Source organism: Tinamus guttatus, unplaced genomic scaffold (assembly GCF_059628265.1).
Source record: "Tinamus guttatus ecotype Peru unplaced genomic scaffold, ASM5962826v1 Tinamus_guttatus_pri_ptg000004l, whole genome shotgun sequence".
NCBI classification, from domain to species: Eukaryota; Metazoa; Chordata; class Aves; order Tinamiformes; family Tinamidae; genus Tinamus; species Tinamus guttatus.
Window position 1 is genome coordinate 14,776,930 of NW_028288538.1, and position 26,222 is coordinate 14,803,151.

Genomic DNA, 26,222 nt, shown 5'->3' on the forward strand with positions numbered 1-26,222 from the left:
TTCAATCACATCCCACAAATACTTCACCATGAAGTTGTGTTCTGTGTTAATAGTTGTTTTAGGGGGATAGTTAGAATGTTGCACCCTATGTATGTCTGAGGAAAATGAGCTTCAGGGAACTTCAGAGCCGGAGCTGCCCCTTCCCTGTCAGAAACCAGAACTAGACTCGTGGCAGAATATGGAAATAGGCTGGGAAAGATAAAGACCGTTGCAAAAGAAAATTGCTCAGTGTCCAGACTGCAAAGATGATCCAAATCTTCAAAGGTACTAGGAAAATGGATATATTCCTGAGTTTAATGGAAGCAAATAGGATACAAAACATGAGGTTGATTGTATAAATATTTGTTTCCATTACGTGTTAGATTTTTTTTGCAGTTTTCAGGCTAGTTCAGTGTGTTCAAGTTGAAGTAATTGTGTTTAAATTCTGAGTGAGAATTTTCGTTACTGGCGCTATATAGATATTTCATCTTTACCTGTAGTTGTTGGCTTGTTTCCTAAAAGATTCATCATCTCAAATATTTTGAAGAGAGACTGGTGATCATATAATTTATAACAGTTTGGTAGTTTACAATTAATGCTCATATACTGTTACAGTTTGGGAAACAGTCATTGGAAATGCAGGTGAATTCAGAGTAAGCTTAAAATGTAATTTTATTTCTTAAGAGAAACCAGTAGAAATATCTGCAGGTATTCGGGACCCCTGAATTGTGTCTCATATGAAGGGCAGCACTTCCTGGTATTAGATTTGTTATGTAATTAAGAGTGAATCAAGTACATGTCTTTTGTTCCTGTGCCATCAGTACACTACAAGGGCTGAAATGAGTCAATAGGCTGTAGGATATAATGATGCAGTAATATGCTGCAGAGGAAGCTCTTTATTTAGTAGTTACTCATGAAACATCTCTAGAGAGTCAATTAGTAAGCAACTAGCAGTTCATTTTCACAAACCATTGAAACCAGTCTTCCTGACTCTGTTGTGTTGTGTTATTTCAGCCTTGACCTTTGTAACAACGTACATAGAGTGTGTTTAATACAACAAAGATGTCATTCAGCCTTCTAAATGCCAAGGGCCAAGTGAATCAAGGCGGGCCGAGGCGGCTGCGTTGCAGGGGATCTGCACGATGGACCCCCTGTGATCGGGATGTAGTTGAAGCCCTTGCTCGAAGGCTTGTTGAGTTTTGGAGCTTCTGGTATCAACTGAACTAGAAGGGCTTCTTGATACCACTGCTATGCTCCAGGCTGATGAGGTTCCTGTCGTGTCTGGCAGCTCTTCTCAGCAATTAATCATTTTTCATTTTCAGAATAGTTATTTCCTTTTGGTTTTGAGATGGTTATATGGAAAAATGTTTTTCTTGTATTTACACCAGCATTAAAACATTTATACCACATGCAGTTGGTATCAACATAAATATTTGTTAAGAATATATGTTTGGAAAGAGTAAAAAATAGGTGGGATATTAATAGTTACCATATTCAAAATTTAATGAACGTATGGCAGCTTACCTCTGGTTTGCTTTTTGGGGCTTTTTTGTTGTTGTTGTTAATACATGGCAGTTTCCAATTGGAAACAAAACCGTGCAAATAGTTATTTCAATGATAATATTTAGTGTTTCCCAATTATGAAAATACAGCTGATTATATAATGCTGTAATGAAATTGTATTTTAAGGTTAATATGTTTCTTGAGACACTGTTTAATTTGAAATGTCCTATGTTCTGTATCTTAAGAGTAACTGACTTTGAGGCACACTCCTCTGTATCTTCAGTAAAACTTCATTTTATATTTTACCAGCTTAAGAGTCCTCACTGATCTTATGCTTTCAGAAAGATCTCTTTCATTTCAGTGGGGATATTAATAAAATTGGGCATTGGTCAGGATTGCCAAAACTAGCCTTTTATTATAATTCTTTTTGTTAATGGTGATATTGCTCCTTACCAGCGTAAGGAACTAGAGCTCTTCCTTTTCAGTTTCTGCCGCAGAGGCCACATTCTTCCCACCACGACTGTATGACTCCGCACGGGACTATCCTGCACCAAACCCTGGACTTCGATGAGTTCATTCCGCCAATCCCGCCGCCGCCGTACTACCCCCCGGAATACACCTGCACGCCGCTCGTCGAGGCGCAGAGGTGACTCTCCTTCCCTGCAGTCACGCGCAGCCTGTAGTTCTGGGCTACAGGCTATGAAGCTCTTTCAAAGAATATGAAGTAAAGTGGGGTCCTTCACTTACATCAGGTGCTTCTTTTCCAGGGAGATTACATATATTTTTCACAAACTTGTTAGGACACACACGGAAATAATCCCTGTGCAAGTACTACTGTGATGGAGAAGTGACTGAACTTAGCTAGCAAGGATAACAATACTTGAGCATAAAGCAGGGATCAGCTCATAGGTAATCCTTTCACAATTGTTAACATTATACACTTGAAGGTGAATGTGAGATTTGATTTTCTAGTGAAATCATTGAAGTTAATGTGTGTTATTATGGAGCAAGGAAGGATACAAATGACTGCAAAGCAGGTTTGGACAGCTGGCTGGTATCCAAAATGAAATACAGTTTTCAAAGTTGCTCTGTAGTTTAAGTTTTCATTTTGCTCATCTTTCTTGATAGTGTATTGGCTTTGAATTCAGACAAAACTCTGCATAAATGTGGTGTAAATTCATGGTTTACCAAATAAAGCAAATGCAATTTTTTTTTAATAATGAAGTTTGTTTGTATTTTTAAACAGAGGTTTCCATTTGGACTTCGCTCATTCCCCATTCAGTGCGTTGTACGAAGTCACCATTAACAGCCCCGGAATGCTGTATCCAGCCGAGCTGCCCCCTCCTTACGAGGCAGTGATTGGAGAGACGCCCACTAGTCAGGTAAGGAAAGCCGGGAGAAAGCCCGGACCTAATCCCAATTCTTCATAATGCAAAACATCATGACGTTATTTTAATGATCTGAAATAATTGTGGAGTTAATTGCTTTAAGGAGTTAATTTGTGCTTTGAGGAATCAATCATTAGAAAATATTTATGTTCTTTAAACAGTTTTCGTACCCTTCTCTTTAAGGGGTTAGTTGATATACAAGTTTCCTAATGTTGGGCAAAACTTATGTAAGTTTCATATTCAGCTGAATTCAATATTTCAGCTGAGACTGCCTATTAAAAACTTGTATGATACTGTATTGTCACTAACAAAACCTATGAGGATGGATTGGAACCACTTTGACGCATGGATTTTTTCTTTATTTGAAAAGGGTAGTGATGAATTGAAATGGAGATTAGGCTTCTTGGCTCTTGTGGGAAATAATAATGTAGATTAATAAGGAGGAAGATAGCTATGTGTCTTGTGACAAGTAATGCTAATTAGCTTCTGTATGTTTTTGTATGTATGTATATAGCATCGAGCTCCTGGGAGCTCTGTGTGTGTGATCTGAGCAAAGATAATTACAAAGTCCTGTATTAAACTACGATGTGTGGGTAGAACCTGTGCTTGAAAATTCTTAACAGAAATCTCTATAAATAAACTAGCGATGTTAAATATACACATTTAAATTTAAATAAATGCTTGCTATTACACAAACGAAGATTTATTTGTGACAGTTGACAAAATGTCTGAGGAAAAGGCAATGTTGAGACGCTCACTGCCAGGCAGAAACATCATTTAAGAACTCGAAGATATCTGATTATATTTCTTTAGCTGGGAAGGCAGCTTCTGAACCCTTTCGTCCCTTGTCTCCTGGCATGCCCTCTGCCCCTACCACGTGAGAGCCTGCACATTGCTTTAGCTCTGATTTATCTGCTGGTAATAAAACAAAACAGTATAAACTCTTCACAAGTTGCTTTGCTGAAAAGCAAATCAGTTTCCGCGTCATCTCCTTTCTAAAATGCTTTTTACAGAAGAGCTGTCCAATTTTCTTTACATTAACTCGCAGGAATCTGCAAGCTGTGGAGGAGTTGATAGCTTTAGTGATTAAAAAAGTAGTGGCAAAAGCGATTTAAATTATACCTGGCTGGGGAGGTGGGAGGTAGCGAAGTATCACATCTCTGGTCAGAATTATATTATATGAGGGTTCGAAAAGTTTCTAATTATACTTAAGCATAAAATCACTTCGAGCACCAACACGTCACAAAAATATGACATAACAAACCATAAATTAAAGCAGCAAAGTGATGCTCTTGCCAGGAAAGCCTGAGGTTTAATAAGTGCATGTAGCAACTGTTACTCTTTGGCACGTGGGGTTGATGTGAGTGCCTGTCTGTTGCTCTCTGCACACCTGCCTTCCAGAAGCACCTCTTCGATTGGGAGTGAAAATGAGCGGTTAATTTTAATTAAAGTGATGATATTCGATCCCAGTCTCCTACTGGGATTGAGTTGATCCGCTGTATGCCTGACATTTGCTGGTTAGGAGAGCCTGCAGGATTAACAAAACACCAGATGCTAAATATCAGAATATCAATGAAATGTATTGACTAAATGCTGTATGGTGCTAAGCCCATAAAGCAACTTTTTAGTCGTGTACTTTTACTGACAACCAAAGTCTTAACATATTCTTTTGGAGCCGAAGTCTCAGTTAATCTGGAAATAATAATAATAATAAAAAAAAACAGATGAAGTCTGGGACCATTTTACATCTGCAGTCTTAAATTCTTACATGGTGCAAATGCTCTCAGTAATACGCATCACAGCACAATATGAATGGAAATAACTAGATTTATACATCCCTCAAAGGCATACTTTGCAACGGAAATAATGGCAGAGCTTTAGCTACAGAAGTGCTTCTGGGAGGCATTAATAATAATTATGAAACCTCTTACAGAGCATCAGGCCTGGGTTTGCTTTGTTTTTACATGGATTAAGGTCCTTAGAATTTTATCAAATTGTATCAGATTAAGCTTCAATATTTCATGCATTTCGTGCACAACAAATGTCAGTGCTAATTTCAGTGGATTCTTCTAAATAAAAAATGCTGTTGGTCATTGGTGCTGATTAGTAATTTTATGATTTTACTATTAAAAAATGTTTTTCGTATTGTCTTTGTCTTAATCTGTAAATGTTTGTGTAATAGAGGAGTAAGCTTTGTAAATGCAATCTATGTATTTCTTCTGCCAGTAAAATACTCTTGAGAAGGAAATGAAACATTTTGATTTGGGGAATGGCCAGGCTAAGTTTTTGGGGGTTATTATTTATTTGTTTGTTTAACAAGCACTGTTTGCTTTATATCCTATATAATAATGATTTTACTAATTTAAACTTACTAGATCAAAGCTGCAGAAAGTTCTTTTTCAGTAATAGGGGTTTGCTTTGTGTTGGCACCAAAACCTCAGCCCAGTGTGCAACTCATTTTGTAGGTACAAAGTCACTGGAGCTGCCAAGTGGCTGGCAGAATGCAGAAGGTCAATCAACATTTCAGCACAAATATTCAACAGATATTCTCTCTAAATGATTAAGAATATGTAAAGCAATCTGTATTTTAAAAAAGTCTCTAGATTTTAAAGAAAAAAAAAAAAGGACGACTCTAAAACATAAAATTATTTATCCAGAAATATGCTTAGAAACCTTAAGATAAAATAGTTCTGGTAGTGTTTTTTTGTATAGAGTTATATTCACAAGCCTTTTAATGTCTAAATTTTTATCAGAAAAACTACTTATGTAAACCAGTGACTGCAGTAAGATGCATATCTAGCTGTCTGTATGCCTGTATTAATCTACACTGGCATGTGCACTGAAAGCTCTTTTCTTAATAGCTTCAAAGTGTATTGTCACATTCAATTCTTTTGAGAAGGCCAGATACAAATTAAGCACTTGACAAAAGAGTTTTTAGAGGTGATTGATGGTTATTTGCAGACTCTGTCACTAACTGTAATGCACATTTACTACTTAATTGTGGCCCTGAAGAAGAAGTAATACTTGCTGCAATTTAGCCTTTTTTGATGCATCTTACTATGTTTTTTTTTTTCATTTATAGTTACCAGTTGTTTATTGGAACCATTTTTTAAACAATCTTGTTCCCAAAGAACTGCTAAAAATCTAATGAGATGGGAAATAGAACAGAATTAAAAGTCTGATGAAATCAATAGAAGCAACAAAGTTTCCTTGTTTTCAGTAGTCTATGGATAAGGTCCTTCCAAGACTGAATTTGTTCACTTGATTCTCCAGAGTGAAGGGAAATTTTTTAAGTTCCTTTCTTAAGGAAAGAAGGAATGAGTCTTAGTGCTCTCCTCCAGCCATCTCTGCTAGGCTGGAGCACCATGGAGCAGCCAGCTTGGGTGACAGTGGTGCCAAAGGGATCAGGGAGACTTTACGTGGCAATATTTTAGCAGGTGGATGGGGGACGATGTTTTTTTTATGATAGCTGTTGTTCTCTGTCCTATTTTAGGGTGATACAATGTCATGTCACAAACTCCACAAAGGCAACCGTAATTGGGAAAAAATGGGGACTGTTGGAGAAGAGAGAGTTTGTAATAAGCCAATTATTGGAAGCACCGCAGCCACTAAACGTTGCAATGTTAGGCTGCAGCGCCAGCTGCCCGTGAATTCAGGATGAATTTTTCTTGTAGGTTCTGGAGGAAAAAACAAAACAAAACAAAAAATTGCTTTAAGTGTGTTTCTTTGCACTGCATTTGTTCCCTATCCAAAGGCATTTTAAATTACTGTATCTTTAACTATGTTTTGATTAGAATAGTGGTTTATATGCTAGTTATCTCACATTGCCAGGCGTGTTCTTAAGATCATCAGCTTTGTACTTTTTGGGGAAACTGTTTGCAGATTAACATGCTGTTACATTGAACGATTTTCATGCAGGTCACTGGTATTGATCAGCAAGTATCCGAATCAAGCTTGGGTGAAAGGAACATGACAGAGGGCTTCAGCACACAAGGTGATCATACTGTTGGTTTTGCCTACTTTGGAGAACTATGCTGGCATTTTTGAATCAGCTTTTCCTTCCTCTGTACCCTTGCCCATGGGAGAAAGAAGGACTTATTTTCAGATTGTTCATGGCAAGATGAACTTTCTGCTAGTCACAAACTGACGTGGCTGGAAAAGCAGAGGAAATCAAAGGGGAGTTCTGCTCTGCACTTTGATTAAAGCCCTTTGAGGCAGGTGCCACAACTTTCATCTCTCTTCAAAGCCATGCGTGTAACTGGCAGGTTGGTTCTCATCGTCAGCAGCGACAGATGATTTGCATTCCTATGGTTGTGACCGTCCCCTCGTCTGCTGCAGGGGGTAGCAGGGCCCTGCATGGCTGCAGACTTGCTGCCCAAAGGGCAGACGTGAGCAAGGTGAATAGTTGGCACCAAGCCAGATCATTTTATTAGTCTTGAGCACCATCTTCTTAGAGACAGTGGAGCAGCACTCAGGCCAGGATTTGAACACTCTGTGCAGTAAGGTGCACGTATGAAAGGGAAGCGGCAGCACAGCAGCCCCCTTTTCCCTCCCTAGCATTTTGGGTATGTTCTGGGCCCCGGGGATGGTATCTGAGTGTATAGGCTCTAGTAAGAAAACCTCCCACTTGTGTAGTACCAGAAAAAAACGTGCTAGTGGAAGAGTAAAATAGAAAGGAGCTGTAAATATATTTGGAAGCCTGTATAGAAGAGTTCAGGTGGCAAGTGCTGCAAACAACCCCTGCCTGAAACCCGCGCAGTACAGTCTATTTGGAAGATTTATATTTCTGTGATCATTTTTGAGCTATCAGTGTAAATGAATGCTGAAAATGAGGTTCCAGAGGGAGGGAACCTGGGTATTGAAGATCTGTGCTTTGAAGACAGGCATAGACTTGATATTTTCGCTTACCTGAACAAACTTTCTGTAGATTCCAAAGCTTGAGTTGAGGGAATATGTTGCAGAGAATCTTCCCACTTATGTAAATGGTCCAACAAACTACCACGGCTTGAATAGTGCATTATGCAGTTTTACCATGAATAGATATATTTCCATAGTTGATTGTAATGTGGTTTTTTTTTTTTGCAATATTGTGACTGCCTTGTATATATCATGACTTTATTTCCTGGGAGCCCAGAAAGAAAATGGTGGTTTTGATTCATCTTATAACCATATTAATATTTGATTTCACATTTTGATAATAATTTCCCGTATACTCTGAGAAGCTTTCTGCTTTGTAGACCACCAAAACATGGCAGCACTTAACAAATATTCTGTAATCCACTAGAAGATCCAGTCTTTATGTGGTATAGAAAAGAATGTTTGTCTCATTGATATTGCTAGCAGCAGCTTTTAGGCAAACGGGGCATCAGAGGCTGCAGAGTCTCTGATCCTACGTATTTTGTATGCCAGAGGTACAGTATGAGGGGGAATTCTCTTCTGTAAAGCTCTTAGGTACTTATTTCAGATTAATGATGCCTGGTTAGAAAGTTTTGGGTACAAAGCTCATGGACAGCAGTGGTAGGTGTAAAGCTGCTCTGAGACGTGTTTATTCAGCAGTTTTGTAAAGTTTGCTTTTCCTACCATGGGATTTCTTGCTGTTTACCAGGGAAAACAGTAGTGAAAGAGCTGAAAGTTTGAATGTGGTTGCAGAAAACAGTGTGCACGTTTGTTAGTTGAAGAAAATGCAGAAGGACACTAAAAACACGTGGCGGACTTCGTTTTTTATTGCTGTGGCCTTCTGTGAGCTGAAAGGTTTTACGTACTTACTGCTGTACTTAGCAATTACTTGATTTAAACCCGTGTATTGAAAATAGTGGCAGGGAAGAATGGGTTGGGGCAAGAAGTCATCGCTTTTCTCTGAATCTCTTGTTCTGCAGTGTCTGTTGACAGCACCTCCCTGATGGTCTCCGAGGCGGTGGATGTCCCGGACCGTAGCTGCTCCTCGGAGGATCTCTGTTCGCTGGGAGTTCAGGGATCGCTCCGCTCTGCGGATTTTTCTCCCTACAGCATGACGAGCAAAGGGGCCGTGGAGAGGAGCTGCGGCAGCCTGGATCACAGCGCGCGCTGCCGGCTGCGCCGGACTCGCTCGCAGGGCTTTCCTGCCGAGGACGATGGCTCCTACAGCAGAGCCTCTACGGACAGGTCGCAAGGACAGGAAAAGGAGAGCTGTGCCCACGGCAGGGCCTCAGACTGTTCCTTGGAGAATTGCAGCTCCTCAGAAAGAGAAGGGCCGAGTAAAGCCAGTCTGCCCTTGGAACACCTGCAAATCTGCTGCGGGGTCTGCAGCCAGCCCTCCCCCTGCCTGGGCCCTGCAAACACCCCGCCGTGCACAGGCAGCCCAGAGACTGCTGCCCAGCAACATCACATTACAAAACCCAGATTTTCAAATATAGTCCGATCAACTAGTGACCCTGTATCGTGTTCCTCTAACACCCAAGGTAGGTGTAGCACAACACAGCTGTGGCTCTCCCCAACTGAGTGCTGTTTGATTTGGGCAGTGATTAGGAGTGCTGGAAATCGTGCAGAACTTTTCAGGGATGGATCACTTATGCACGAAGGCTTTATCTCTGTGCACACTTTCTACTTTTGAAAATTCTTAGGGAAAAAGAACATGGAGAGAGGTTCACAATGAAATTAATAGTGTTTTTTTTTTTAATTGTACCAGCCTGTAACCACCTCTTGAGTAGATTCTTCCACCTCTCTTAGTAGTATGTTGAGAAGCTAAACCAACAAGTTGAGTGGTAGTTGGGGTGTACCTGGGAAACAGCTATTGAAGCTCTCACGCTCAAAATAGAGCAGGCTGCGTGTCCTGAAGGGGACACTGAGGCACTGAGAGGAATGGTGCATGTCAGAGGCAGGTAGGGTGTGACTGTGCAGTAGCAGGTGGCACCCTGCAATGGGAGTTTTGAAGGATGATGAAATGAAAAATGAGGTGCATGACAACATGATGAATTTAAAGGTGAGTGTTAGACTGTCCTTCATAAGCACCTTCTGCTATGAAAGTCCTCTTAGACAAGTATGGAAGAAGAGGGGAGGGGTTGTTTGCTCACCACTATTTTTATAAACATCTGTTCATTAGTAGGAGGGAAAATACTTGATTTAGTGCAGAGTGTCTTGGTCAAATAATAGCAGGAATGAATTTTTTTTATTGTTGTTTTGTTTCTATGAATATCAGAGACCTCATACCCAGTGCGGTAATTGAGTGTCTTTTAACTTTAGGCTGTTCAAGCAATGTGAACCTTGAACCTAAAAATGTTAAAGTTTGCATTTATTTTATGGCTGATGCTCGACTAGTTTGTATGTGTTATTGATCTGCCATGCAGCCAGTAAGTCGGAATTTCTGAATCCCTCCTACAGTGCCAAAGACCACCCTTTCTCCTGTGGATCTCACTGTGCAAGTTATCCATATTGTGCTCCATATGCTCTTGGAGTAGTGTTTGACAGAGATACTGTTGTAGGCAGCCACATCTATGTGCCCTTGCTGACTGTAGGGACACCTGCCATAACAGATGCTCTGGCTTCATTTTTAACACATCCTAAATGCATCCATCATTTTTTTCTGGAAAAGGGGGCTTGTTTAATTTACTGTGATTATGGGAATTATGATGTCTAATTTCCAGGTTCTTGACCCTGCATGGGCTGAAAATGGGTGAAACGCTGTTGAATTTTAACTGGGCTTAGCAAAGATGGTAGTGAAGGAGGGAGCAAGAGGAGAGGTAACTTAAAAGAAATGTGTGCTGCCCTAGTTTGCCATTGTTTTGCTGCCTACAGGAGATGCTTTTAAATGAAATCGTTGTCAGAGAAACACATGCGTTTAGATACACGTATTTCTTCCATTTAAATGTTTGGCAAACTAGAGAGATATATTGCAGAGTCTGACTTTAAGAAGCTTTCCACTGCTTTAGGTTGCCTCACGCTCCTCGCCGCATACTGATTGCTGAACTTTGGACATCACACATGCAGCAGAAGCAGCACATTTCTAATACTATGTATTGATATTTGTAGCAGCCCTTAAGCTTATTTTTCCTAAGTGGTGACATACAGTTCTTCATCATGAGCTAACTTTAGTGAAGCATTTGATCTGGGTGTTTCAGGACCTATAGATTTCACCACAGAATTTTAAATACTGTTACGTGATAACTGTCGTAGAAAAGTTCTGAAGTACCCATAACTTTGAAAGCCACTGAAGATGGGGAGGACACAGAAAGGTGTTTTTGCTCAAAGATATATCACAGTGTAAGCTAGGAGAAGCTGAAAAATGGTAAGCCTCTTATGCAGAAGTGAAGTTCTCTTTGAAAACTACCCATATGACAGTCTGGCACAGTCTGGGAGACTGTGTGACTGTACCGGGAAGAGTCCGGAGGGACCGGTGCTTCCTGTAGTGTCTCTGCTCCAGATAATTCAGGACAATGCCCACCTAGTTCAGGATAATGTCCAGTGGTGTCATTTTGTCTTTGCTCTGCAAATTAAGCAGTATAATCAAGGATGGGAAAATGAAATCTCTGAAGTGTCTCCTCTTAATAAGCATGGCATGATTCGTGTGTGGCAGTACTTTAAAATAATAAGGCAAATGAAAGACAGACTAGTAGCTTACAGCTTCTCTGTAGAATCTTTTGTTTTTCTTCATTTAATTACTCACTCTGTCAGAGGATTATGTCAGGTTTTCGTTATCTTTAAAATATTTGAAGAAAATGGTCTCTATCTATCTAGAAGTTCAAAATCGTTTTCAGTCCTGGAAACAGATATAAACAGGCTTACCATAAGTGGGAGGGTTTATTCCATCCTGACTGTCACAAGCCTGAGATCAGAGGCTGCAGGTAGTGACTGAATGGTGTCACTCCAGCATCACTGATCCTCCGAGTGGCATCTCAAAAGCCTCGCATTAGAAACCTCGCGTCCGCCCAGCGATGGCCAGAGCTGCTTGTTTATGCCTTGTAACCATCCTGCCTGTTACCTGCACCAGTGGTAGGTAGCATTTGTCCTCCAAGGAAGGAGAATCTATTGAAAAAGGGAGATAGAGTTATTGCACAAAACTCCCGTTTTTATAAGTTTTTCTCATTTTTTTTTTCCATTTTCTAAGGTAAACTCTGTCTAACAGGGAGATATAGGAAGCTGTGGCCCAGCCTGCGGGGAGCCGTCTCTGCTGTTCATGCGCAGGCTCTGCTAGCTGTGCAACAGGAAACCATCCTCTAATCCTGTTTATTTAGCTGGTTAAAGGACAGGTCTGTGTAGAGTAGCTCCTCCTCATGAATGGATGTCTTGAAAGGAGTATTTCAGCTGAGTAGCCTTATTCTGTAAAGGAGATTATAAAAGACCCCAGTGTATTTTCCATGCTTCCAGGAGAGGATGACAGGGTCTGGTTGTGCTCTTTCCCTCTCTCTGTTTCTCTACGCTTAAAGGTGACAATAGTGCCTGGACTCCAGCATACAGCCAGCATCGAGGTGCAGGATTATTTCCAGCTACCCTGGAAACAGGTGAGGATCACTTTTCTACAGTTGGATCATATGGGTTTTCTTCTCTTGCTCTATAAGTAATTAAATTTTAATAGAAAATAGAATAATAAAATCAAGCATTTTCCTCCCAACATTTTCTTAAAACAGCATGCATGCATGATGTATAATGCTGTTGGAAGCACATTTGCACACTTTTGCATTGAACCTACCTGGTACCAGGTACCTGTTTCCTGCACTAAATTTGGGGTACTGGGCTTTAAACCTTGGTGGGGGGTTGTTCCTCGCCCCACAGCAGGGTGTGAGGAGAGGTTCCTGCCCTGGAGCGTGGCCCAGAGACAGGATTCCCATAACCCGCTGCTGTGGACACAGCCACTGGGCAAACACAAATGCTGTGATTTAACTCCATGTTTTAGCTGAGCTGTTTTGCTTTCTGTTTTTACTTAATCTCCCAGGTATTACTGCTTATATTTTTTGAGGGGCAGATTAGAAGAAGTTAGAGAAACTTCATCCTTAGAGTCACTGAAAGCTAAAGCATTTCGAATTACACCTGTAATGTTGAGTTGTCGTTGTCTTCTCCCTTCCCCTTCTTTGATATCAGCTGAAATTTCTAAAACAGAGTTAATGGATGCGCATGCTATTTAGGAAGGATTTTACTTACCCGTCATTCATCTCTACATGGTCCTTCTTCATGAGGCATCTTACCCCTCATGCTGCTGTGCTGTTTGAAATGAACCATTCTGAAGTGTTTCCTAGATTTCATGTTTTTGTTATGCAGAAGCAAAACCAGGCATTTTATGACAAACTAAAAACCTTTTGTTGACATTATTTTGATTTGTTGACTTAAAAAAAAACTATTACTTGAAAGGTACTTTTTCCCCCCCTCTTTAGTTCCTGTTTCGGGTTCTCACATGGCTGCCTCTGCTTGTCAGGATTCTCTGAGCAGTTTCCTACCAGCTGAAAAACAGAGGGATACAAGGAAAATTGACCTCCGCTTAAAGTCAAAGGCTTTGCAAACAGCCTCGAAAGAGCGACCACACTCTTTAGTGGACCTTAAGGCCTATAAAGACACAAAAATTTTAGTGGCCAAGTTTTTGGAACATTCGGACTGTAATCTGCCTCCAGAAGTGCGTCACGTCGTGAACAGCATCCGCTCTGTGATCAAGTCTGATGAAAGACACATGGAGGAGGCCATCTTCAGTGCCAACATCATAGACCAGGTGGGACACTCGGGGCTTGAAGATCTGTTCAGCCACATACCTCCCTTGCATGTTTTTACAGTTGTAACAGTTCAGAGAATTGTTACAGATGTTCTTATACAGTAACATGACATGACATGAATAATATTGGTCAAGCAGAAGTGAATTTTACACTGAAGCAATTACAAATGCATTTAGAATTCTTTGGTGGGTAATATCCTAGGAGATCTATAGGGAACAGTTACACCGATATTCATCCTCTTATTCCGCAAATCTTTCTGCACCCGGGGCAGCATATTCCATACATGAAGCTGTGTTTATATGCAGAGACACGTAGCTAATAAATGTTTTTAGTAAGAGGCAAGGTGATGGATCACGTTTGGCTACTGTATAGAAATGAAGCTTCTTTTATATTGTCAGGTTTAACAGCAGCTTTGAGTAGCGTGTCCAGGCTGGCTGCTAGGTTTGCACGGAGGATCTCGGGGACGCGCTTGGGCTGGTGCTCCTATGCGATGGCACTCCTGTGGTATCAGTCTGCCGATCCCTGAACAAGGCAAACTGGAGTTTCAAGATGGGATATAATATCAGATAAAAAGCATATGAGATAGTTTGATGTGCAGCAGGAATGGTGCTGCATTTATAAAAGCTTGCTGCAATATTGTTTATTGCTAACTATGAAGTAGAGCAAAGAAGAACAGTATCAGTTCACTTTATAGTCATATCACTAGAAAAACCGAGCTATCATTAGATACTTAATAGAACGTTATTATGGAATTAAATTTTAACATTTTTATTGCTTTAGAAGATTTATAGGCCATTAAATCCTCAAGCTTGGAAAGCTGAAAACAACTTTATTTAAATAAAAAAAGAAAACAAGTTTCTCACAAAGCAAAATAGTATAAATGAATGTGTTTATGCACATCATAAAGCCAGAAACCCTGTGTGGGCTTCTGAGAGCCAAGGATACATATAGCTTTTTAACATTTAAGCAATAATTCCAGTGAAGTTATGTTTTCAGCCAAAAAACATTAATCAGTGAAAGTCCCAGCTATTTCAGCAATCTACTTAAGAAGTCCCAGGATTTTCGCTGAAATTGCTGTATAATTCCGATTTGTGAAGCAGATTGATGGTTCCATTAGCTGGAGTGTTTGTTTACCAGGCTTGCAAGGTTTTAGTGCTCTTCAGCCTTCCCCAAAGCTAGTGAAGCTTCTCTTCCCCCTAGAAGAAATATATTTCTTTCAAACTCCTGTTTGTCTATTATAAGGCAGAGTTGCTTTCATTTTCATTAGCTTCCTTCTCATTTTATCTAGAGAACCGAGGATTTGTTTGCGCCTTGCTGCTGTCGGCTGTAACCCCAGTACGAGGCTGGGTGTCTTTCCAACCCCTCTTGCTTTGCAGCAGCCAGGGCTCAGCCCAGGCGCTTCGGAGAACAGGGGAGCTGGGAGAGAGAGGCCCTGGGTGCCTGCAAAAGCCCAGCCTGCTTGGAAGAAGCTCCATTATTAACTAAATAAAACAAATAATACCTTTTGGATGAAAACACTTCTTACTGTGTTTTTCCCCTGTTTTTTCTTTCTCCGCTGCTGCCCTCTCCAACAGGTAATGACGAGCTCCCAGCAGAACGTGAGCAGCTCGAGGAAGCGCCGGCAGGAAGACCTGCACCTGCAGAGCTGCGGGGCGCTGAGCGCGCCGGGCGCCGCCGCGCGCCGGCCCCGCGCCGAGGAGCGCGACCGGCCCCGCAGCTGCGCGGGGGTTTGCCGGGAGACCATCCTCTGAGAACAGCCCCAGGTACGTGATTCCAGCACAGAGGTTTGAGGAAGAAGCCAGGACTGGGAGAAATACAAGTAGTGGATGGCTTCAAAAGGAAGAAGTGTCTTCCTTTGGAATTCCATTTTTTTCCAAGCGCAGGAAGCGAACACCTGTTTTTCTGAATGTAAATTTCAGCCCTGCATTTTGCAGAATTTTACTGATTTATTAGTAAACTCGTAAGAAACGTTTTTCCAACCAGAAATGCATATATTTCTCTGTACTTACAGAAATGCTGCTGATGCTGCCTAGCATTTCTTGAAAATCATTGCAAAACCACTAAGAGACCTGTTGTACAACTTAAAAGTTGTATTTATTTAATGTACCTCAAAGTGTTTTAACTATGATCAGTGTTTTAATAAAAAGTATTTCTGGACTTTGTTTTTGGAACAGCTGATTTGGATACAAATGTAAAAGTTGTTTAGAAGCAGTGTCGGCTGTGCCAGGCTACCGGAGCTGTCCTATTGAAACTGCCTTCCCCTCTATAACGTGGTGCCCTTTACAATTACAGCAAAGGGTGCCACGTAGTTTATTTTTGCTTTGACCTGAATGCTTATAAGCCTATTAATGGAGTAGTCGATGCTATTGAAAAATCATGTTTAAAGGTTCTGCCAACTGTGACCAAAAGATGAATCAGGAAAAATAATCTTTGAAATTCTGCATTTCCAAAGTGAAGATTGTATAAATTTCTTACAAATGGTAACTGATAAAAAATTAGATGTATTTTTTTATCCAGCAGGGCCTTGATTTTTTATTTAAAAGAAGTGCTATTCCAATCCAATTAGTAATTTGGACAGTTATATTACTAAAATATGTCCTTGTGGTTCTGCTGCATTTGTGATTAATTTAAAATTGATCTTAGAAAATCAAAATCACTGACACTAGTTGGGTGACCAGCATAACAAGAGTCTACCAGCAATGTCTTCCAGTGCAAGTTTCATCTGCGAGGAAACTGGAAATGCCTTAAACAAAAGGTTCTCCTAAAGAACCTTTCCGAGGATGGTGGTTTGTGAGTTTAATCCTTTCGCAGCAGCGCCTGTCAGTAGTGTTACACTTTCCTTCTAAGGCTTGGTTGTATAATGGTTTCATTTGTGTCATTCTGAGCTGGGCAGACATCCTGCGAAAAGGTCACAAAGGAATGTAGCTGAGGATGGGTAGCTCTAGTTTACAGAATCATCCATTTTAATGTTTTTTAAGCATTTATAGCATGCCTCCGTATTGATACGAAGTTACAGTGACATCCAGTGGCAACAAGGTAGGCTAATTACAAGCATCTATTCTGCAGATGGTAACAGACAACACACAAACTCTTGCTTCAGGAGAGTGGAATGAATTCCTTTTAAGAGTAGAAATCTGTGACCTTTGCAACTGCACTTAGATGAAGAATTAAGTGATATTTATTTGGATTTTTTTTTGGTTATCTAAAATTATACAACAAACAAAATAAGCGAGCTTTCTTTATTATCTCTGATTTATTAGTGACACTAAGTTAATTCTTTCCTAAGTTCAGTTGCATGCAACACACATTAGTCCTTGAAGTACAGTCATCCTAAAGCTTTTTAGTTGCTGCATGGTAAGGCTTCTTAAGTCACAGTGTATTTTCTTCAAGGCCTTGGCCAAAAAAAAAAAAAGAGAAAAAAAAAAGAAAGACAAAAAGTTACATCAATTAACATTTATCGCATATGGAATACAACTTTACTACTACTATTTTTTTTTTTAAATCTACACACATTCTAATACTGCTGATGGTGCTAGCTCATTTGTTAGAACAACTTACATTCAGAACACATTGCCTCAGGAATAAGGATGCTTTATAAAAGACAGTAACAGGTAAGCATGGCTTTCCCATTTTGGGTTAATATGAAAAAGGTAATATGCAAAAATCAAACCCAAAAAACCCAGCCCAACACATACATTACACAAACTGTGCAATAAGTTATCAGTGAAATAGGTCTGTTAAATCATAAAAATCACAAACATTAAAAATAAATATGTATCTAAATAAATATTTTGATTTTAATCTTGTGGCAATTATTCTTTATTTAGCATATGAAACACTTTTACATGTTTATGTTCACACCTTGCCAAACAGGTTACACTTGTCATAACAATACCAAGTACTACAGTGGTTTGCTTTACGTTAGAATCTAGAAATTTAACTGCACACATTCCTATCCACTGAAATACCATCTACTAGGCACCAACTTTAGAATTATACAATGCCATCAGTATTGTACCATTTTATGGGACTGGGATTTTTTTTTTTAACTTGAGGCAGCCCTAACTTTCTCAGATCACTTGTCTTGGCCATTTCCTGCAGTCTCATTCACCAGATATCCACATTCACCATGATATCAAACAGGACAGACATACATACACCACGCCACATAAAGGTTACAAATAAATATGTTTTGCGCTTTATGAGAAAAGAAGATGTTTAGAAGATGTTGCAAAATACTTAAATATTTTACAAGGATTTTATGTCAGTGAATATTGTCCTTGACCATTCTTCTCATCACTTTTTGGCAAAGAAATAAAAGGGAAGGAGAGAAAAGGCAGCGACACCTGTCTGTTCCTGGTTTCGGAGCCCTCAGGTCCAGCTTCCAAGCCTTTCATTCATACAAAATACAAAATTCTCTTCAACTGCGAAGGCTTCAGCTTTGATGGAATCGTTATTTTGTTGAGAGAGTCTCATGCTAGATGTACAGGGGTGTCTCTTGCCCAGTGAGAAGCCTGAACATGGCAGCTGGCATAGTCTTCATGTGAATCTGTCAATTGATTTACACAAAAATCAACAGAATTGTTACTAGTTCAGAATAATCCATATGCCCAGATCTGTGTGTCTCAGTGGTGCGTGTTACTCTCCTGGTTCCCAGCCGATGTGAGTGTTACCAAAGTTTCTGGTTAGAGGTTCTCTAGTTTGGAGAAGCTGTTTGTTTTGTTTTGTTTTGTTTTGAATGACATGGCTGACTGGATATTTAAGAATGTTAAAAGGTTATTTAAACACTTGCTATTGATTCTCCAACCACAACCCTTACAAAAAGAGGGCATACTGGAAATTCATACTGCTACTCCGTTACTAACTAAAATTAGATTTTCTGTTAATGACCCTGTGGGAGGGGCATTTAATACCTACTTTCTCCTAAGTGGAGTATAAAATTTTGAACACAAAAGTTGAACTTTACCCTCTATTATTTCAGTGCAGTCAGAATTTGATAAAGCAGGTTCTCTCCTGACCACTATATCCAAGTTCTTTTCACAAGGAGCATCGTGACAAGTATCAGAGGCATTTTACAGACCAGCAGGATTAAACCCATCAGGTAATGAGAGTTGTACCAAGAACATAGTAATAGCTGTAAAAACCTATGAGAATATTTCACAGCCAGGAATGTAAATGTTACAACCCCTGCCAAGCCAGCTGCTGCCTTGATAGCTTGGTCTCTTCATGCTGCAAAAGGAAGTTTTGTACTGACCTTGTATGTTTAGTGAGATGATGGGCAGCAAAGAGGTGTCTTAAGGCATGGAGGTGCTAGTGAAATCTATAGTTCCGTTCCTGCCTGCATGCTCATGCTCTGTGTTCTATTTCAAGTATCATTTTCCACAGGAAAAGGAGTTAACTCTGATATTGGCAAAGGAGCTAGTGGAAGATCCTGGCCAGTGTCAAGTTTGATACTGCCACTAAATTCAGTAGGGACCAGAGGATCTTGTTCATCAGTTGCTGGTTTCTCTAAAAGTACCAGAGGGAGATGTCTTAACTTATCCCCAAGGTAAGTGGGAAATGTTCAGTGAAAGTGAAAGGAGTAAAATACATGCCAATTTGAATTTCTCAGCTCTTTGAATATTAATTTCTTTCTATGTCAGAAGCTCTACTGATAAGAGACATTTTTATAGCTAAGATGCTTGAGTGATTTCTTCCCTTAATTGACAGCTTTAATTCAAGTAGCAACTTTGAGTTCAGAATCATGCCAGAAACTCTTGAAAATAAGTGTAAAAACACAGTGAATGTGCATCCAATTGTACAAAATATGTTTTGCTGATTCGTTGTTTATTGATGTGTTAGTTTTAATACTTCATTAAGATGCTAATTTTATTTCACCTAAAATATTTAGTATATCATAGAGAATATAGAATCATATAGAATCATAGAATCATAGAATGCTTAAGGTTGGAAGGGACCTCTAGAGATCATCTAGTCCAACCCCCTGCACACGCAGGGTCACCTAGAGCACATGGCACAGGACTGCATCCAAGCGGGTTTGGAAGATCTCCAGAGAAGGAGACTCCACAACCTCTCCTGGCAGCCTGTTCCAGTGGATATATTCATTTAATAGTTTTAATTATATGATAAAGCATTTAATAGTTTTCTTACCTCTCCCACTGAGTTGGACAATGCTTGTACTATCTTCTCGTGAGCGGTTGCAACAACACTTTGTCCATTGATCTCAATAATCCGATGTCCTACTCTGACCCCTCCTCTCTCAGCTATCCCACCTCGCATCAAGCTGCAAATCTGCCAAGAGAAATCAAAGTTGGTTTCAGTTTAGAGATGTCATGTTGTAGCAGTTGCTAGAATTTAATAGATAAAAGATAATAGTAATGAGAGGCGAGACTTTAGTGACTCCAGAAGATAGGTTATAATAGGTAGGTTATAATATTGCAGATTATAAATTTAACCTTCATTTTTATGGACTGAAATCTTGTATGTACACTGACTGCCAGCCTGCTGCAAACTCAAAGGAAAGACAAGGAAGTTACAGGGGAACTAAGCTAAGACTAGGGCAAGTTCCTTTTCCATATTAAACCGTTCACCTTGATCTTTATTTTTCTAGTTAATTCTTCTCCAATTGTACAATATTAAAAATTCTTCATAGAGCTGTGGCCAACTAGTAAGAATACTGATCTACAATAAACATAAAGCAGGGAAAAATGGAGCTGCTGGACTGTGATTTTGATGAGTATATTTCCTTTGAGACTGGGAGATTATTACTGCTGAGCTACCAGTAAGCACACGTGATAGAGCTTGCAGTGGGAATACATTTCTAGGCACGTCACATCTCTGAAACTACTGCATCACCTTCAAATAGCTGGTAGTACCACATCAGCACTGTCTGCAGCAAGGTATGGAGAAATATTACATCAGCCCATGTTACACTCCATATAGTTGAAGCTCATCCGAACAGATACAGGGATCTGAAGTTTTTAGGAAAACCCCTGTCCCTCTAAAGCCTCTGCTATTGACAGAAATGGTACTGGCTGGACAAAAGTCATGCAAGTTGCCAGGGAATGATCACTGGTTTGTAGTTTACCCTGTGGGTACTGAAAACCCTGATTTACTGAAAAGATGTTAGTGAAAAGGAGACTAAATATATGGGGAAACAGTATGTATCCTGAAAGAGACCCATGTGGAGTAGCTGAATTAACATTTAAAGAGGCATTAAGAACAACTACCTTGAGTTAAGGTAGCGATGGGAATTTAAAATTGTATCTGAAACTTTTGTTCTTTGATTATCTGTTGCAGCTGGTGATGCACAAAAAGTTTGTATTAACTCTTCTAAAAGGCCATGATAGTTGATAGCATGTAAGTAGCCTGTGTCACATGCATTTTTCCAGTATCTGCTTCCTTGGGAACGAAAAAACAGGATCCAGTGATGGCTGCTGCTGCCGTTAACAGCCAAGCTGAAAGCTGGAATATTGGTTGACTTTTTTTTCTGTATGGGACTGGCAATTTTCTTATAAATTTATCCTCTGCAAATAACAGTGCTTGAAGAGTGGAATTCTTTTTACTGTCTTTCAAGGTTCAGGCTGTCTGAGGGAGGAGGGAAGAATATAAAGTTATTCTTTGTTTACAGAAAGCCACCGTCAGCCTCCTGAGAAAGGGTTTTGTGCTGCAGTGAGTCATGCCGCACCTGGCCTGTAATTAGTGGCTTCTGCTGTGGTTCACAAAGAGCTTCTGATGCAGTGTTATGGTTAGAGGCACTGTCAGGATCCTTCACAGAATTTCAACTTGGATTTCAGTCACGTGCAGGATACTGTTTTGCAGGTAGTCTACCTTCTAATCATCCGAATGACAAAATAAGCTGCATCGTGTATTTTTGCCGACTCCCCTATAGACAGGTTCTTATTTAACTCCCCGTTAGAACAGCAATTGCTGCTCACTGTTGGGGAGTGTTTTCAGGATGCGCCCAAAGAAACCTTGTAAATTTTCCACAGTATAAATGAAAATAACCGGACTGCACAACCAGAGCAGACGTGCCCCGGCACCAAGCAGAGATACGGCACCACGCGCCACCTTTCATTCCGTGCCTCTCCAAATGCTTTTAACACCATCAGTGACTTTGGCCTTTCGAACAGTGTTAGGTGCAGGAAGCCATCTCTTACCTCCTTCAAGAAAGGAATCTCTCTCCAGGGTAGGGATTCAGCTTTCTTTTTGTGAACGTTAAGTGTTTTAATGAGTTACAGAGAGAAACGGAGCACAGGTGGCTCTGCCTGCAGATCACAAATGTCAAGATCTCATGTACTTAAAGCAGACATTTATGTAGCCCCTGTATCGACAGGCTCCCGACGGAAAGCAGCCCTGAGACTCTGCTGTGAGCGGAGCGGGGAGCGCGGCAGCTTGGAGGGCAGGTTGAGGCTGAGCCGCCCCGCCAGGCAGACCCGTTCCAGCGAGCCAGGGGTGCAGCTGGCTGTACTTGCTGAGCATGGGAACAGCTATGGGATTATTAAATACAGCAGGACAAATCTGCAGCTCCCTGTAAGCAAGAGCCTATGCCCTATGTAATGGTAAAGGGAGAGGGGAAAAAAAAAAGGAAAAAGAAATGATGCAAGCTAAACCATCCAGGTTCATTTAAATCAGCTGTTACCTATCTTGCAAGTTGTTGGACAGCTGCAGTGTATCTGTGTATCTGGTGTGAAACTTCAGTAGTTTCTTAATTAGCCTTACTGCAGCTGTCTGTCATGTAGCAAAATGTTAAGGATAAAACGGTGTAAGGCAAATTAACTTCATTCTGAGTAAACACCTTAAATGTAACCTATTAAACTGAAGTTTCTCTTCCATCTCACTCCTGCTTTACTTACTATGTAGGTCCTTAAGTTCTGTGTAATTTTCCCCTAGAAAGTTTAAATAAAAGTAGAGACCAGGATGAAGGAATAAAATAGCCACCAGCTACTAAATTTTTTCTAGATTTGCTGTGTTTTTAGGTGGAGTTACGTAGAGTCCCTAGGCTAGGGATAGATACCCTTCTTGGAGGAAGCGTCATTTGCAAAGAGGTCTGAGGTCAAGACTGAAAAGTGATATCGGTAGTAAAAATACAACTAGTGATACACAGATCTCATAAACATCAGTAAATGGCAGGATATTAGAGATGATTATTTGCATTTAAAAAGCATCACAGTTTTTAAAAAAGTGGTCTGAATGATTTTCGAAAGTGACTGAAAGTGCCTTATGTCTGCCTCCCAGTCATACAACATTCCTGCTGCTTTTCTTTCATATATATACACAATATTCAGATTTTTTTTCCATAATATTTTAAAGGTCCTTTTATAAATGTGCAACGTAACTACAGCAGTAGCTTTTAAGAGCCATGAAGAAAAGCTGTGTTCTTAGTGCAAGGGGAACTTCTGCAAATTTACCACTTTGTGCCTTACATCTTGTGTTTGTGCTGTTCCCTAACTAACACCTCCGAGAGCCGGGCAGCTGCAAGCTCCCCGAAGTGTCCCGCACCACCAGTGCGCTCTGACACGCAACTTTATCCTCCCCACTAATGAACTACACACCCTGCACCAAGCAAAGCAGGGGCTGCACAACCCAGGCTCTGTTGTTGTCCTGATGCCTGTGAAAATAATACATAGGTCAGAGTGTGCTCCTATATGTGTGGGTTGTTTGCAGCTATTCACTGCTGTCACGGCTGTGTGTGATGGACAGGACAGGAAACAGCAGAAATGTCACCAGCGGAGGCAGCTAAGCAGTCCCAGCTGCTCACAGCATGAGAGAGGCCTCGCAAGAGGGGCGTTCATTTACCCCCGTTCTGCCACGTTACCTCTTCCCTGGGCTAACGCTGAGCCACCCAAAGATACTACTTCTGAATCCCATCATCACATATAACAGCTGCTAGCAATTAGAAAACTTCCCTTTTTAAAATATCAAACTGTCAAACTACAAAGAGCTGCACTGTGAAGAGTCTTAAATGTCCAGGGGGGTTGCATCTGAGGAAGGATCTGTCTGTATTTGTAACTGTCAGTGTAAAAAAAAGATGAGTTTCTCTCTTTTTTCATTGGCTTTCACATTCAAGCACAGACTATTCATGAATGAAATGTATTAGAAGGTTTCCTTTTATGATTATTTATGAGGAATTTTTATGCTGAACTTGGTAAATTTTATGCTCTGTGTCATCTAAATGATACTAATTTAACCGAACAACTTCGGGTCCTCCCCAGGGGTGAATATGACCAGTAGATGGTGCAAAAACCCTGGGAAAGGAAAGCCACGGCCTGCAGAAGGATGTAGGAGATGCTTAGCTGGGACAAGGTAAAATAAATACCATCTCACAGGCTCTGTTACTGTGCTACCGTGTGAGGACGTGAGTTCCTCGCTGTCCACATTCCCTAGCCCACTTCTATCACACAGCACTGAGTGGGGCCTCCCAAACGCATGTTCTGCACTGGATTGTTCCGTACTTTTTACAGAGTGTATCTGCTCAGATGCGAGACCATGAATCCCCCCCAAACGTGACAAACACCTCACCCCTCTGCTTCGAAGGGCTGTCAGCGTGGGGCAGGCGCCGCGCAGCGAGTGCAGCTGCCCAGAGGCTCGGAGCAGAGATCTTCACACCAACCGCTGCTGTGACCCCAGCGTCATCTTAACCGAGGAACGCTTCAAACGTAGGTACAATAATAACTTAGAGCTGAAAATCTGCTAATGAGCCATCTGTTGCCCAAAGCACATTAAGACCCATAATCCATATTAAAGCCCTTTATATTTATCTGCTGCTCTTCTAGGGATGGCAGACAGAGATCTAGCAGCTTCAATCTACAGCAAGTTTGACCAAACGGGCCCAGAGCCCACAGTTTTTTGTGATGTGGTTTCCTCCATAGGTAGCCTGATTATTATTTTTTTCCCTAGACTGGAGGAAGAGGAGATGGTGGTGGTCCTGTGCAACAGACAGCCCTTCATGCCAATACCAGCCTCAGAAAAGGCCAGGTGGCTGCTGGAGCTCATGTTGACCAGAGGGTTTGCTTTGGAAAAGTACCACAGAATGGCTTGGGAAAGAGGAGCCAGGAGTGGAAGACCCTGAGCTGCTCTGGGTAAGTGTTAGTTCTCATATTCACTCTCCTTCTTGGTGATGTTGTTAGTGGGGAAAGGCAGCACATAGAAAAGGGATCCCCTAGAAAGGACACAGCCTATATAATTAGTGGAATAAAGGTTTCGCTTTAGCCATAGGAGGACAATTGCTCTCCCTTGCCTGCTTTCCAGGATGTTGCCTGTTATTGTATAAGCCAAATTAATTCTGCAAAGAGGAAGAAAAATTAGAATCTTAGTGAGTATGTGCAGATATTTAAAAATAACGAAATAGAATCAGAGCTAAGATGTAGAAATTGCAGAAATTTCAGTAATACTGCTTTTCCTTGCAGCCCTGACACACTGGTAGATTGTTGTTAGTTGACAGTTATACATTTATTAGAATTGATCCACTGCGCTAGACAATCTGTGTTATAATTCGTGTATTATGTAGGGAAAGTCTCTCAAGAATGGCAGTATGTGTTCTTCTAGTGCTCTCCACTTGCTATTCAGTGCACAGAGATTTGATTACAAGGTTTTGATTCATGAACAGATCGGAGTATGAAAATTGAGGTCGTAGATTGTGGGTATACATCAACATAAACTGATCTGGTAGCAAGTAAAGCATAGCACGAAGGTTGTAGCTACTAGAAACAATTGACAGACACTCTCCACAAGCAAACAAAAAACCATCACAGTTTATGATGGCTTTCAGCAAACAGGTTTATATTTATATGTGAGCATATAAATGTATGCATGTAATGTTAGGGGCTCTGTTTTCTGCAGGCCCTGCAAGCTTACACTCCTAACTAGCAAGAACAAGCTCCCAAAATGCACAGAGGACAATGTGCAAAGAACTTTCAGTGTGCTGAAAAAAAAAGAAAGAAAGAAAGAAAGAAAGAAGGAATCTGCCATGACCAAGCACAGAAACTTACAATTCCATTCTGTACGCTGAAGCCCAGTTGGTATTTTAAGTCCGGCCGTTTTATGAGGACAGTAGTGACTGGAGGACAGCTAACAATGTTCAGTTTCACTTGTGTCTGATTCTTGAGACCCTGTAAAATATCCTAGGAGTTAATATTTCTAAAAGAGATCTTTACTTGCTCTTTAGCTAGTGGAAGAAAGGCCAAACCTTGACTACTGCTCGCTCTCCACCAAAATCTGGCCAATTAGTCTCCTGTTGCTGCTTTTTGTAAATATGAATGGACACTAGTCTCAGTGACTGACGATAATGTGTCCTAAAGCACCCTGAGCATCATCAGCTCACTTCATCTGGAGACTGCAGCTTAGCTGCCTCTCACTCGTCCCCCATCACTTTTGCCTATGTGGAACCCAAGAGAAGCAGCAGATTTTAATCCTCACGTTTTAATTTTCAGGATGTGGGGAAGCCTAAAATGTGGAGGATAGCTTGATGCTGGAGGTAACTGGATTTGGGCAGCTTTTTGAGTCCTCACCTCATTTATAGCCTAGTAACCATGATGTAGCCAAATTTTCTAGCTCTAAACTTTATCATCATCCTTGAACCCGCATTTCTAATGCTACTTTCTGTTAATGAGAGTTTAGGTGATTTTCATAGTGATATGAAAATCCTATCCATTGGAAATTTCCATGGTTACTTGACAAAATA

General features: G+C 40.6%; 2 protein-coding genes across 3 annotated transcripts in view; one reads left to right on the forward strand and one right to left on the reverse strand.

Annotated features, from left to right (window-relative positions):
• Positions 1-15,697, forward strand: part of ENTREP2 (endosomal transmembrane epsin interactor 2) — a 93,526-nt gene extending 77,829 nt beyond the window's left edge. For both annotated transcript variants that reach the window (XM_088519747.1, XM_088519749.1), the window contains 7 exons: positions 1,968-2,128; positions 2,729-2,864; positions 6,789-6,864; positions 8,747-9,307; positions 12,269-12,343; positions 13,211-13,539; positions 15,115-15,697. In XM_088519747.1, coding sequence (XP_088375873.1) covers positions 1,968-2,128; positions 2,729-2,864; positions 6,789-6,864; positions 8,747-9,307; positions 12,269-12,343; positions 13,211-13,539; positions 15,115-15,291 — 1,515 coding nt within the window. In that variant the 3' untranslated portion in view covers positions 15,292-15,697. The remainder of the gene's footprint in view (positions 1-1,967; positions 2,129-2,728; positions 2,865-6,788; positions 6,865-8,746; positions 9,308-12,268; positions 12,344-13,210; positions 13,540-15,114) is intronic.
• A 1,077-nt stretch (positions 15,698-16,774) lies between these two features.
• The window catches only part of APBA2 (amyloid beta precursor protein binding family A member 2), a 72,596-nt gene continuing 63,148 nt past the window's right edge, over positions 16,775-26,222 (reverse strand). The window contains exons 11-13 of the mRNA XM_088520108.1: positions 25,531-25,650; positions 19,691-19,831; positions 16,775-18,089 (exon numbers count right to left, since the gene is read on the reverse strand). Of these exons, the coding sequence (XP_088376234.1) occupies positions 18,018-18,089; positions 19,691-19,831; positions 25,531-25,650 (333 nt within the window). The 3' untranslated portion in view covers positions 16,775-18,017. The remainder of the gene's footprint in view (positions 18,090-19,690; positions 19,832-25,530; positions 25,651-26,222) is intronic.